This window comes from Gymnogyps californianus, chromosome 22 (assembly GCF_018139145.2).
Source record: "Gymnogyps californianus isolate 813 chromosome 22, ASM1813914v2, whole genome shotgun sequence".
Taxonomy (NCBI): Eukaryota; Metazoa; Chordata; class Aves; order Accipitriformes; family Cathartidae; genus Gymnogyps; species Gymnogyps californianus.
In genome coordinates, this window is record NC_059492.1 from 3,958,268 (window position 1) to 3,973,514 (window position 15,247).

General features: G+C 50.4%; 1 protein-coding gene across 2 annotated transcripts in view; it reads right to left on the bottom strand.

Annotated features, from left to right (window-relative positions):
* Nucleotides 1–11,729, bottom strand: part of ARID1A (AT-rich interaction domain 1A) — a 61,363-nt gene extending 49,634 nt beyond the window's left edge. For both annotated transcript variants that reach the window (XM_050909884.1, XM_050909883.1), the window contains exon 1: nucleotides 10,569–11,729. In XM_050909884.1, the coding sequence (XP_050765841.1) occupies nucleotides 10,569–11,729 (1,161 nt within the window). The remainder of the gene's footprint in view (nucleotides 1–10,568) is intronic.
* Nucleotides 11,730–15,247: the final 3,518 nt, after the last annotated feature.

Consider the following 15,247-nt stretch of genomic DNA (forward strand, 5'->3'; position numbering starts at 1 on the left):
AAGGAGTGCGTGCTGGCAGCTGGTGAGAAGGTACAAAAATTCATAACTCTGCCAATGCCATGGGGGGAGGAGGAACAGCCAACGCTGCAAAGTCTTCACTGGTTTCAGGAACAGGTATAACAAGAAACTGTAAGACAACTCATATGAGAAAAGGAAGATGAGACATGACTGTACCTTGACAGAATGACAACTCTGAACAGTTTATTGCCATTTACAGAGTGATCAGATTTAAAGCTAACCTTAATACATGTTCACCATTCAGTACAAGTATCACTGTTGCCTTGACACAGTGCACTTTCAACACACTCTGCATTCATCATTAAGGCCAGTAAATCTACACTCTGAAGCTCAGCAGCAAATTATACCATGATCTCCTGATACAATACGCCTAAGGAGCTATTCGCCTGAGCGTGTGGACAACAGATTTAGCACCTTGCTCCAGAGAAGGAGAAGGGAGGCAAGGGTTAAGGGCCAAAACACAGTTGAAAGCTGAGGAGCACTCAATTGCTTTGGGATATTTCATAGAACACTAATCACTTCATCTGATTTTAATTCCTGACACCAAATCAGCATATAGCTTTTCAAAGGAAATCTTGTCCTAGATTGCAGGGTAATCAATCACAATTAATGTGGAAACAAGCTTTTGCAACGCTGTCATGCCTTGTGAACCAAATGGGAAGGCCAGAGAAAGCACTTTAGAAATATCTTTAAAGTACAGGCAGGTAGGATAATTTGGGATAGGTCTGTCGGTCTCTTCTGCACATCGAAGAGTAGATAGTAGACAGCCAGGCATTTTGCTTCTCCTCCAGAGCATGAGCTGAATAAGAGTGCTTTTTATGCCATTTCTATTATGAACCCTCATCCAGGATTAGCACACTCATCACCTGAAAGTCCCTTCCCCACTAACGTGCCCTATTCCAGGGGAGCCACGTTCTGCCCACAGGCAGCTAGAAACGACATTTCCAGCAAGATGATTTTTCATAAAACCAAAGAAAACTGTTCCAGGTGTAACCCCATGTCCAGAGAGAAAGTATGATCTAGTAGTTATAGCATTAACCTTGATTTTGAGAGATACAGCTTTGAGCACCTACTCTGAAGATTTCCCATGCACCCAGTTGCAGGGTGCGGAGGCAAGGAAAGGCTTCTGAGACATGGAGAACTGCTCATACTAGCCTTGCTGGTATATCACGATAAACTGAAAGACTAGGAGATACTCTGATACTTAAATGCTTCCTATTACAATACTGTCCAATTATCCACACACAATTTAAAAAAAACAAATGTTCAAATCTGTTACACGCAGCAGCTGCCCTGAATCCTTTCCAGGGGATCCAAAGCACTACAATTACCATGAGTTCCCCACGCAACAGTAAGCAAATGAGTTTGGGTGTTGCTTTTTTTTTAATTAAAAAATAAACCCCCCACCCACACAGCTACCCCAGCCCAAAGGGCAGGACTCCAGTACTCCTTAGACCACCGACACAACACGTGCAGCCACAGCACAACAAAAAAGCAGTTTCTGGGAACACGTGATCACGCTCAGTAAACTGGCCTTGAATGGGAAGCCTCTCCTTGATTAGCCATGCCAGCTCCAAAGTCAGAGATATTTAATTTAAAGAAAAAAAAAAAATCAAGTTTTAACTAACTCCAGCACTTCCACCGTTTCAATGTATCTTCTGCACAGAGTTAAGACCTTTTCTTCAAACCATTTCACAAGGAGTATGTCTGAGGAAAGACCACCTCTAGTCTGGCACTGGTTTAATTATTTACATACAGTTAATGAATACCAGATTCTCCTCCTAAACTTGTACAGGGTGCATAGTCCTAGTCATTTGGACTTTAAATCCATCATCAGACTGTTATGAAGTACGAAACTCCAAACAAGCCTACAGGAAGAATCCCATGCAGAGAAGTACAGAGTGAGCCCGGTCAGCTCCGGGACCCTGGAAGAAGTTCAGGTGGCAAAGCAGGACAGTCCAATCCCTTCAACGCAATCCCCAGCGAGCACAGTAATCTGGAAGTAAAGGGAGACATTTTGCAATTTAACTAGCAAGTTTATCTCAAGGAAATAGGGGACAGGCAGAAAGCCACGCATTTAAAAACAGGATACCATACACTTTTGCCTCTGTTCTCCATACCTAGAGAGACTAGGACAACAATAGATACTCAATTAAGATGATTTGAGTTGGAATATTTTTCCTAATGCCCAATGCTAAGGGTAGCAAAGCACTGAAACAGACAGCTCCATCGCATTCATCGCTGTCTGCCCTGTTCTCAGGTATAGCTGATCCTGCCCTGAAGCAGGACAGCAGGCTAGATGACCTTTCGAATTCAGATCCAGACCTCTGTTCAACAAGAAAAACAGTCACCTACAAAGACAATGCAGACAACAAACCAATAGCAAGATTTTGCAGGCAGCACAGACTACACTGCGCATTCTCCTCACCAAAAAGATCAAATTCAGTGCTGCAAACCCAAAACAGAATGGCCATTTTCAGAGCAGGTACCCTCCCTCTTCTCTGCCTCATGCTTCTCAGACCGTATTCACACCGCTGAAACTACTGCTCTGGACACTAATAGTGTTAAGAAAGTACAAACCCACTGTCGACAATTTGAGCTGGCCGTGTTATGCATTGGTCTGAGCGTATCCCAAATCTCAGCCCTGGCTGGGGCAGAGCAGGTCTCCCACCACGGCGTCTGGAGGTGTAGCTGCAGCTGTAACTGTGGCCTGAGCACAGGTTTTAAAACATTCCTGTTCAGTTATTCACAGGCAGGGTGCCAGAAAGGTGCTGACATCAGAAGGGAAATGGTAATTTTCAGGGTTTCTCTTAGTCAAACCTGAATGAAATTTCACAAGTGAGTGGAGGGGGGGGAAAGTACTTGTTTAACCCAGTAATTCTCCCCGGGGGGAAATTCCAGAGTTCTCCGAACTTCAAGAATTTCTCTTTGAGAAGAGTCACAGAATCTCTCAGGATGGAAAGTCACGGCTACCTTAGGCCACCATCTGACATCAGTGACCACCGAAACGCTCTCTCCTCCCAGCCACATCCAGGATGTCACCATCACATCCCACCAAAAACATAAAAGTGTTCTTCGGTCCCCTCCGGCTCGCCACATGGCCAAACGCACCCACAGAACACAGGGCAGGCCCACAGCAGGAGCAAGCAGCGGGGGTCTGCTCCAGGCAGAGGGGATACTGGCTGCGTCAGGGTCCCCCATAGCTTCTCTAAAAACTACTCCCCATGTCTAAACTTGCAGCTTCTTGGGACAGTTCAGGCATATTAATTATCCAGGAGAAAGAGGAAATTGCTTAAGTTTAAAAAAAAGAAAAAAAGGGGGAAAAAAAGAAAAGAAAAAGTTAGTAGCAATTGAATTTGTCCTTGAAAGGCTTTCAATTACTACAGCTAACTTAAGGAAATAATGACATGCTGGTTATCGCATGAAATGCCAATAACTGTAATGAAGCAGTAGCTTTTTCAGAGTTATTTACACAAACTGATTTTTCACGGGAATTTCATAGGAATTAACACATACACTCTCTATCTCCACTCTCTCACCCTCCCATAAAGAAATTTCTTTACCGTGAGTATTTACAGAATGAACCAATCCCCTTTTTTATTTGCTCCTACCCACTTCTGTCCCTTTTTTCTCCCAAAAAACAAAAAAAGAACGTGATTAGAAATTAGATTCTAGCTACAGTTATCATTTTACTCTGAACATATAAAGCAAAAAAATTATTTGCTGAGAAATTCTGAAGTAGCTTTTATTAAGTTTACCTTTCATTATGTAGCATCCTTTACATTTCACTACAGAAAGCTCATGGCCACATTGTGTAAATACTTACTGAGCTGTCACTTAAACTCAGAAATACTCCAGAAAGAACACCATGGCAAACCTGGAAATGCTCTTCTCAATGTAGTCCAAAAAACCTCAAAAACGCGCAAGTTGCAGAACTGAACTGCTGAGTTATAACACTGGGAGTACAGGTGCACAGAAGAAGAGGAAGAAATGGGAACCCCTCCCTCATCCATATGTTAATACATATTATCATCTGATTAAGACACTACAGGAACTGGTAAAATATGTACATGAGCTCAGTCCTGAGAGAAGCAGCTCCTCCTGTTCCAGCCCTGCTTCTTTCATTCTACGAGCCTCCGAGGGCAGGCTTGGGTGCCGCTTTTTAAGCGCAGAACTCCATTAAAAGGGTCTTAACAATATATTCAGCTAAAATCATATACTAGGGAGGAAAGATGGTCTCACACTTACAGCACAGGATGAGACTCAGAAGACCTATAATTCCACTCTCCACCCTGTCCCAGCCCTGGTGCCTCACCTTGGCAAGTTCCCACATCAGCATCTCAGCTGCTTCCGCTGAAAAACAGTCATTGTAAGAACTTAAGACCTCGCATTCCTCCTCCACGTACCAGGGCAAAACAAAAGACTGCCTGAAACCTAGTTTCTACAGAATTTCAGCCTTAAGAATGACAAGCATACACTCAATATAGCAGAGATGACACTAAATTTATGACCAGAATTTTACTGGAATCGATTTATAAACACAGCGTGGTCTTCCTGAGCCCACAGAAAGTACACACGGTCTCTCTTCAGGTGACCAACTTCTCTGCTTTTCCAGCCACTAAAACGAAAAACAAAAAGGCATCAACTCCTCTCCTGTCATCCAGGAATAGGCGGACAGCAGGGACCCAGACAGAACGCGTCTCAGTTTTGGTCCAGCGTGCCAAAGAAAACTGCTTTTTTTCCTCCAATCCCACCTGTCATTCACTTCTAGCTGCAGATTTATGGTCCTGGCTAACAGACATCGAGTATAGTTTTACCACTGCACATGCATAACCTCCGGACAAATTAAAGGTTGAACTTCTTGAAATCAGTACAACAGAAAAACTTTTGCAGGACTTCTCCTCAATAACTTTTTTTCCCAGGAAAAATGTTTCCTTTCTTTTTTCCACCAGAACAAAAGGGGAGAGATTATTTTGCATCCTTGCTGATGGTTTAAGAACCCTTCCAGAAGAAAAAGCAAATAGCCGTAACAGTAATGCTAAATATTGACAAGCTTATCTTTTTCATTCTCTCCCCCCCCCCCCAATTACGCCTGCCTGCCTTCAGTTTCTGCTTTGCTACTGCTGCTACTTGAGAGTTTCCAACATTCTTGGCAGGAATTGGGCAATGGCATGCTGATGAGCTTTTCCCCAGAGCAATCCATCACACAGGAGTTGCAATTCAAAAAAGAAATCAAACTGACTAGACAAAGAATTTCAAATACGCAGAGTAAAAACTGGAAAGGGCATCTTTCTCCTCTAATATTTTAATTACCGAGATCACAGATTCAGATTCAGAGGGTAAAAACTGGATTTCCAAGTTGGTGGTGTTCCTTTGAAAAGAGTAGGAAAAAAATGGTGGAAAAGTCACCTATGAGGTAACAGATAAAATGAACAGCTGCACTATTTAGCCTAATTTTAGACTCCGAAGGAAAGCTGCCGGGTTTTCTAATATGGTCTTCATGTGAGACCCTTAATAGGGTCTCGTGTAATACTTCTGTAACGTAGTATTCATTGACCACTGTTCTCAAATAAGACTACAGAAAAAAACAAAGTATTATGAACATATCAAGCTTACGAAAACAGTAAGACACAGATATATAACAGAACGCTTGATTCTCATGCTTCCCCCAACCCCAGTTTCTAGAATTATTTAAGAACAGGGAAGAGGTTCTGCCTATCTGTTGAGCAGTCGCTTCAGGAAACAGAAGTTGTAGCAGGTAAAAGGAATTAAACTGAACAGACAGTTTTAGGAAACCAGTAACTATTCTAGCCAAAAAAAAAAAAAGGCCCGAAAGTCAAACATACAACCTTCCAGAAATCACATTTCTGTCTTGCAACCAACAACTTGATTACAAGAGACACCAGATGTAGAAACCCTCCCCTAGCCCAGATAATAAATAAGGATTGACAGACCATTTCATTTATACTTCATAAAAGGCAGGTAGGCAAGCCTTGCTAACCCCATTTCACCAGGGAAAAAAATACTACAGAACAATCGTGTCGTTTGTCCCAGGTTTCCCAGTAAACTGGTGGTGATAAGGGCAGGGGAAAAAAGCTCCAGCTTAGAGTCAGAACTGAGGTTTACTGTCCCGTATCCTACGCATATCCTGCCTGGAAACATTGGTCACCTCAAAACCGAGCATCAAGGAGATGGTATTTCAGAAAACAAAGAGATTTTAAGAGAATCAGGGAACCCCTAGTTTACTTCAGACTAGCGCAGGCTATTTGAAAAGGCAAGCCAGCAAAACCTTCAGCATCCACACCAGAACTAACTAGAACTTAACAACAAAACTAAACTAGCACAATTTTCCTACTTTTTCTAAAACAGACAAGGCCTAAAATCACTCAGAGGCAAACCCTACCCCAGAAAAAGAAGATGTACCACTCTCCTTTTTCTTGGAAAGATCTAGTGCGTACTACACCTCGCGAGCAATTCAAGGGCTCCTAACATTACAACAATGCTAAGCAAGGAAAAGCCCCGTGACACAAGGCAACAGGAGCCAGGTCTCAATTTCTGATTCCAAGATATCGCAGCTCATTGGCAGCACAGAGCCATTTGGTGCCAATTTAGTTTAAAAAACATATTTCCAACAACATTTTTCATGCCTCACTTGCTACTAAAGTTGAGATCTAAGTCAACAAAAAATAGCTATTGTATGGCAACAGGCCCGACAGCATTTTTTTAATTAACATACAATTTTTAAACTGCCTTCACTGAACTTATAATAGAGGCCTAGAGATGTCAGTGCACCTATGGGGAGGTTATCCAAGACGTCAATGTTTAATGCGATCCAAAGACATCTCCCGTTACAGGAGACATTGTTTGTTGTAGCAAAAGCGTGCACCACAAGAAATGCCCATCTATTAAAGGGAGGGAAGTCCTTTCTCTTAAGTAGTTTTCTTTAAGTCCCAAGACACTGGGAAAGTCAGTGTATTATTAAGAACTGCTACACGCTCTGAGGGAAGGGGGGTGGAAACAAATACATGGTAGAGCTGGAAAAATTGAAAACTAAGATCCCTGGCCTGGTTTCTTAGAAGACATTCCCACAGAAAACCACAGATTTCTCATCCCACACACTGTAAAACAGCCATTCTGATCTCTTGATCCTACTCCACATTTCCCAGCTATAAAGGTCATCAGAAGAAAATGCAAAGTCCTCTATCGCAGTCCCGACAAACGCAGAGCACGCCTGCCTTCACAGGGGCACCCACTCGGCACCACCTTCCTGGGACCGGCCAGCAAGCAAAGGTGTCCGTGAGGGCTACAGACTGGAGTCCACCTCTACGCAAGTGACTACACTCTCATTTTATTACAGGAAATATTCCACCCAAACAACTTTCACGCCAGGAATCACTTCGCCTTTCTTGATGAGCAATATGATGAAACTCTCCTTATGGCATCATTCACAAATTCTAAAAAGTATCAAGAAGTAAAGGCACTTCTCTTTTCTGCATCATCCTGCTTCACGTTCCCAAAACCTCAGGTTTACTATCCCAAGGATACCCGAGGGGAGGAACCCCACACTCTTCCCACATCGTCTTCTCCAAGCCTGCACCAAGAGATGCTTCTCTTTCTAGTGTTTGGTCAGATGAATTACATTCTCCTCTCGCTCTCCCAGAGTTTCTCAGAAGTTAGGTGGTAAGTACCCACTCTGTTCATCACTGTACAAGACAAAGAAAAGACACAAAGCTTTAAATTCTCCCAATCTAGGGAATTTAACAGAATACACAGCGAAACGAGGCTGTAATTTAGGACTGGAGTATTATTAATCAACCATTTCTTGTGGGCAGCACAGATGACATGTGGAAGCTTTCTTCATCATGCTAGATAAGTCTGTTCTTTTCTTCTTCCAGCAGAAAAAAAAAAAAGGAATTGTCAGTTTGAGTCCAATAATCCTTGGCACAAAAAGGATTTGGCGGGGGTTGTTTGGTTTTCGGGATGGGGGGGGTGTTGGTTTACTTTTTATATACACTATTTGTACTACCTAAAGTTCAACTAATTCTCAGAACAACTATTCATTAATAATTCCAGTTGATGGGACTAGTTACTCGGATATTATTAATACACGATATATCAGCAGCTTGTGGAATCAAGTTAAACTCATTTTCCAAGACAAAATAAGCTTCTTTTACAAATTCATATCAGAATACTGACAGAAGTACACTTTTGTCAGATATGTGCTGTAGTAAAATACCTGCTTGGAAAGTTCAATCTGACACCGCATTTTAGCACACATTTTATCTAAATTGAAATTTTTCAGGATACAAAAAGTACCTTCAAGTAAACACCCTCGCGTCCATGACATTTGTCCGAACGTATTGCAGGTATACATGAACGTATTCCTGCGGAGCTGAAATCTTCACTGAGGATAATCGAATGCTCGCTACCAGTTACCATTGGACAGTTTGATGACCACAGCAGAGGTAAGATCCACTCTCTTAGAGAGCACTATTTCAATCTGACAGAAAAGACAATTAAGTAATTCAAGACGCTGAAGGAGACATTGCCTTCGGTAATCAAGGAACAAAAATTAAGCAGTTTTCAGATCGACACAAGAGAAGTACTGAGCAAGAAGGGAAACTCTGGAGGCTGCATGTCACACTGCGTGCCATCAAATGTCTCCGACCCAGGGCCTGAAGTTAGAGCAAAGTACACAGAATGAAAAGGGAAGTCTGTCCGTCCTGCACGAGGCCACGACAGGCCTTGGAGATGCATGTCTAAACACAGAAAGTAACCTGGTTTTAATCAAGGTTTCCAGATATTAGATACCAGCACCTCTTTTCTCTGTATCTAAAATGTCTGATGCGTACACTGTACTGCTTTCTCCTCTGCACGTTTTCTGGCCATCCATAGTTCCAGCAAACAGGTAATTGTTCTACACACACAACAATAAACATAATTCTCAGGCTCGTTTTTCCTATTTTCACTCCTCCAAAAAGCAAGGAGTTCTGACACTGTTGAGCCTGACCACTACAGACATTCAGATGCTGATTGTAAGTCCCTTTATTTATGGGGGGAAGGAGACACATCAGCGGTTACTCAAAGTAACTCAAAATGTGCCCTAAGACACACAGCCAGAGGCTCAGGCCTGTCCTATATTAAAGCTCTATTGAACGTAAATTGATAATTCACCATTTTTGGTGCTTCAGACACAAGTTTGGTCTTGATTGTTTTGTTGTTTGGGTTTTTTTCTTGTTAAGGCTGTAACATACCCCAGAAACCCCCACATTCTCCATCTAATAAAGAATCCAAACAGCCCCAGTTTTGAAAAGGGCCAAAATTAGCCAGGAACAAACGCATCCTCAGATCCGTCAAAGAAATCATTTGTACCAAAGGGAAAGTCACATAACCAAAATAAACAGCAAGCCCATTGTGCAGAGCAGCCCTGCCACTGTTCCAACAACACAGACTCTATTCCAGGCTGCATAAAACATCACAAGCAAAATAAACCCAAGGTACAAACAAAATGCCATCGCCTCCTCTTTTGTTTCAGGCACAATGCAACAAGGGCAGGCTGTCTGGGGCTCCGCTCCTGCCGATGCGGGGCTGCCACCCAACCGCCTCAAGGTCACGGCCGGTTCCGGCGAGGGGGGACGAGGAGGCAGGGAGCGAAGCGGCAGGGCTGCCGTGGGTCCGGGGCTGGCAGAAAAGCCGAGTGTAAAAGTTTATGAGCTCATCAGGATTGTTGTACCATTACATCAGAGGCAATTATAAATGGCCAAGAGCAGGAGATGGGGAGCCAATCAGATCACAGATAGGATGTCAACCTAAGACCAACTGTCTCCTGGCTTTGACAGAAGGATTTTACCTCCATAATTCAAATCCCAAACCAAAGAGATCTGCACTTACTGCTCCCATCGCCGAGCTGTTTACCAGCGCTCCCTGCCACAGGCCCCGGCCGACGGCCCCACGGGCCGCCCGACGGGGAAGATGGCCCCGACCGGCCCGGCCGAACCGCGGCGGCCCGGGCGGACCTCGCCGGTCCCCGCCGAGGGGTGCGGACCCCCCGGGGCGGGAGCCGGCGGGGCCGCCGAGGGGAGCCGGGCGGCGGGGCAGGGGCGGCGGCGCGGATGGCGGCGGCGCTGCCGGGGCCACGCGTTGGCCCGGGCGGGCCCGCCCGCAGCCCTGGCCCCCCGCGCCCGGCCTCGCCTGCCCCTCGCCGCCCTCCGCCGGGGGCGGCCGACCTGCTTCCCCCGCCGGAGCCCCCGGAGCGGGCCGGGGCCGCGGGGAGGACGGCGGCCGCTCGCCGGGAGCCTCGCACAAAGGCTGGGGAGGGAGGAAGAGAAGGCGGCGAGGCAGCCATTTTAGAGCGAGCGAGCAGGCACAGACAATGGCAGCTCCCCGGCAGCGCCGGCCCGGCGGGGGGAACCCGCGGGAGAGGCGCCGTCCCCCCGCCCCGGGCCCCTCGCCCCCCGCCGCCCCCGGCCCGGCCCGGTCCCGTCCCGGTCCGGTCCCGTCCCCCGTCCCCCCCCCGGCGCGCCGCCCGCCCCACGCGGCCCCGCCGTTACCTGCTGGCTCCTGCCGAGGGACTGTCCCCCGCCGCCGCCGCCGCTGCTCCCGGGGCTCATGGGCGCGTGGTGGCTCCTCGGCGGGGCCCCGCCGGACGCCGCGGCCCAGCCCTGGCTGTTGCCCCCGCCGTACTGCGAGACCATCTCCGCTGCGGCCGGGCCCTTGGCGGCGGCTCCCCCGTCCTGCGGCCCGCCGCTATAGTCGCCCCCGGGGTACCCCTGGTAGCCGCGGGCGGAGCTGGGGGAGGTGAGGAGCTGGTTGAGGGTGGGGGTGGCCGTGGGCTGCGGGGTGGCGCCCCCTCCTCCTGCGCCGCCGGCGGCCGAGGGCCCCATGACCCCGAAGCGCTGCTGCTGGAAGGCGGCGGCGGCGGCGGCGGGGGACTTGGCGCCGGCGGCCGCCGGAGCGGAGCTCTGCGCGCTGCCCCGGGGGGAGCTCAGGGCGTAGGCCTGGGGGGGAGGCGGGTAGGAGCCGGCGCTGCGCCCGGCCCCGGCCGCATAGTAGGAGTTGTACTGGTGGTTGGGGAAGCCGTGCTCGGCGCCGCCGTGCGAGTTCTGGGGAGGGGGCGGCCCCGCGGGGGCTCCCGCCGGCCCCGGGTAGGACTGCTCCAGGCCCCCGCTCTGCAGCGCTGCCATGCCAGGGCTTTGTTGTCCGCCATGTTGGTGGAAGGCAGCGGCGGCGGCCGCAGCGGCGGCGGCGGCGGCAGCAGCCTGGGCGCCCCGGCCGTAGGGCTGCCCGAAGCCGTAGGCTGGCGGGGGCAAGGCGGCCGGGTGGGAAGGGGGAGGCTGCTGCGGCGGCTGCTGCTGCTGCGGCGCCCCCACCCCGTCGCTGCTGCCGCCGCCACCGGGCGGCTCCGGGAGGTTATTGTTCAGGGTGGCGGCGGCAGCGGCGGGCCTGGGGCCCGGGTTCCCGTTCGAGCTCTTCAGGTCGGACTCGGCCCCTGCGCCCCCTCCGTTGCTCTCGGCCCCGTCCTGCAGCTCCTTCCCCGTGGGGCCCTCGCTCTCCGCCTGCTTCTCGCCGCCGCCGCCGCCGCGCTCCGCCGCCGCCTCACCCCCCGCCTCCTCCGGGGGACAATCCCGCTGCTGCGCCTCCGCTTTCTTCAGCTCGGATGGAGCCGGGGCGCCCAGGCTGCTGGCGGCGGCGGGGGCGACCTGAGCAGCCATGATCCCCCCCCTCCCCACCCAGCCACCCCCCCCCGGACCGGTCCCCCCCGAGCTGCTCCCTGCCTGGCCGGCCGGCGTGAGGCCTCGCTGCTCTGCTGCTCCCCGCTCAGGCGGCGGCGGGCTCTTCAGGGCAGCGGGGGCTCATTCCCCCCCGGCCTGGTTGGCGAGGCGGGGAGGGCTCCGCTGGGCTGGGCTTCCCGGGGCCTGGCCCCGCTGTACCTCCTCGGTTGCAGCCGGCGGAGAAAGGGGAGGAGGAGGGAGTGGGGGGGAAGGAGGAGGAGGGGGGGGGGGGGGGGGACCCGGGACGGGGCTCCCGGTGCGGGAGAGGCGGGAGGGAGGGAGGGGGGACACGGCGGGCGGGCGGGCGCCGTCCCCGGAGCCGGGCCGAGCGGCGGCGGGGCCGGGCTGGGCGAGCCGCGCGGCAGCTCCCGACTCTGGTCCGCCGAGTGGGGCTCACTCCGACACGAGGCTCAGCACTGCCATTTTACCCAGCGCCGCGGCCGCCTGCCAAACCCGGAGCGGAACGGAGCGCGGCCCGGACGGGAGCCTCCCCCCCGTCACAAAGGAGGAGCGGGCCGGCCCCGGCCGCTGGCGGCTCGGCGCGGCGGAGGCTGCCGCACGCAAAACCCGCAGCGGATCCGCGGAGCTGAGCCCGGCCGCCGAGCCCCGCGCCGCGCCGGGCCGGGCCGGGCCGGGAGGGCGGACGGGCAGGGCGGGGAGGGGGGGCAGCGGCCCGGGGCTGGGAACCCGAGCGAACGGCGGGGGAGCTGGCGGCGCTGGGGCAGGGGGGCGGCAGCGGCCCGACCCCTTACCTTGCCGGGGCACTTCCGAGGGCAGCGAAGCGACGTCCTCCAGCGGGAGTTCCCCGGGGAGAGCGGCGAGGGCGCAGGGCCGCGTTGCCGGCCGCCGGCTCTGGGGTTTCGGCGGGGAGATGGCCCGTGGGTTAACGAAGCGCCTCTTCTTTGTCCCTAGAAATTCCATTTAGAATTAGCCTTTTGCAAACTGTTAGCGGTTGTCATTTCCTCTCCGCTGGTTGTGTCCCTCTGGAAAAGGCGTTGGCGGCACGCCAGAACCATAACTGCACACACGGACATCCAAGAAAGTCCGGTTCCCGCTCCTGCCAAAGCGAGGGCAGTGGGCACTGAACCAGGAACTCCCTCGGGGCGGCTGGATGGGGAGAACCAAAATCACCTGAACGTGTCTAGACACAACACGTTGAGCAACGGGACAGGATGCTCTGGCAATTGCAAAGGGTAACGCGGTGCTGAAGCTCCCCAACTGTCAAGGGGTGAACTGAGAATTAGGCCGTGCTCTTCTGCAACTGTTTCAGACCCAGATTCCCACCTCCTCCATCCCTGCGGCCTTTCCCAGAGCAGGAAGAGGGAGGAGAGAAACGTACCTGGAACTCCGTCCCGGACACGGCCTGGCCTATGCCAGCAGGTTCTGTAGATGCGTATTTTGCTTCAAAGGGTATGGGTCTGCAGGAGAGCATGCAAGATAGAAAAAGATGAGTTATTCGGATCATAAACACCAAGCTCTCAGAAATTAGGGGACAGTTGCCTAGTAAAAATGGCGGTCATGGTACGGTTTAGATCTGGGTCCCATGTACTGAATCTGGGCAGCTGTCTCCTCTGGAATATGGAAATATCTGGAAAAGTGAAGTTTGAGTCAATACAACTTTAAGGAGAGAGAAAAGAGCAGAAAACAATGGGTGAGAGTCCAAAGACACTTCTGAGGTCTGAGGCTGCCATTTTAGAACATCACCTCAAACAAAAAACGGGCAGAAGTAACTCCGATTACCAGCTGTACAGTGAAAAAAGCACAGGGCTCAGCCTGAGTCTAACAACCAACAGGAACCACCACGAGAAATCCCATTTTAACAACGCTGATGACAGTGGGGAAACTTGAGTCCAGAGCAAGAGGCAAGGCAATGCGTAGAAGGACTGAATCACTGCCAGCGCTGTATGCCTGTTACGGATGAATTGAAGATTTCAGTGTCTCCTGCTGTCAACTCAACCCTCACACTCATTATAAAACTTATAATATAAAATATTTATCATCTAGAATGCAGGTGGTGGAACAAAGGGGTTTATTCCAAAGCTGGAAAGTGGGAGGGGAGGCGGGACAGGGCAATAAATAGCAAAATTCTAAATGTATTCTAGAGCAATAAACTGCCCTGCAGGCTCCCGAACAAAGACAGCTTGGCTATTTTACAGTCTTTACAGTTGACTGTGCAACGCGGAGCAGATTCCATCTCAGCAAATTGGTCAGTCGGTCTTTCTCCACAGCTGTAAATAAACTACTAGAAAGAAAAGGGTAATAAATGATGACATCGGTATTGTGATAGTACTCAAAGGCCTTCATGAAGGTTGGAGCCCCAGTGCGGTGCTAGAATCTCACACGGGAGGCTCTGTGGCTTTACTGGTATCTGTGTGGACCACAGAGCAGCAAAACCACCAAGATACTCTTCTTCAGAAGAGTTTGAAAACTGTGGAACACGCTAGAACAAAAAGTTGATCTACATGTTCTCTTCAGAGGAGCCTCTGTTATGTGATCAAACCCCAGGTTCTAGAAAGACAAAGAAGCAGAGGGAGAAACTCCTTCAACACATCAGGCTAGATTTTCACAAGTGAGGCCCAGTGGCTTTATTAATGTCTATGGTGGGCTATAGTGCACCACAGCACCAAAACACTCTTCTTCAGATCTTTCATTTATGCTAAACTTAAAAAAAAAAACCCAAACTCGAGAGAATTCTGCCATTTAATCCCAGAACTGTCTCAAGCAACCATCTCCCCAACTCCAAAGCTACAGTCTACTTCAGGAAGCAAAGCCCCGCCATCTAACTGAGCACCACCAAAAGTTTAACGAGTACAGTTCAGGAGCTTAGGTTGCAGCTCAGGTGCATCCAGATAAAGACCCCATGCTTGCAACCTCTCTACATGTGTCAGTCTTTTGAAATCTTCTTCAACGAGCGCTATGGCAGACTATGAAACCTGGTGTTGATTGTAATGTGAAAAGCAGACTGGATTCCCCAGCCACCCACACAATGAGCAGACACTCACTTTACCAAATGTTTGTGAAAGCTGAAGCAGATTTTGTAATATGCCTCATCAATGAGGCCCTGGCACTTCACTAAATACTAAGGCATTCGATGAAATTCCAACTATGGGGTTTGGGAAGCAGATGACAGTACGGTTCTTAACAACATTTCCACCTAATAGCTGAAAATTCTCCCGCCAGTCATGCCATCCCGTGTTGTAACTACCATCTTTCCAGCCCCGGAGAACTGGACGAGACTTTTCATTGCAACGCATCGACACTCTTCTCTCAGCCTGAGCGATCCCTGCTAAGTAGCATGCAGCAGTCCTCTCTTCCCCATCTCCCTAAGTGCTGAGCACGCTTTCCTCCACAACAGGCTCAGCCCCTGGCTGCTCAGATAGGCTGGGGAACCAGCTCGGCGCTCTCACATGGCACTGCAGGCCACCACCACTGGGCTGGCTCCTCCTGAGTGGAAGTCT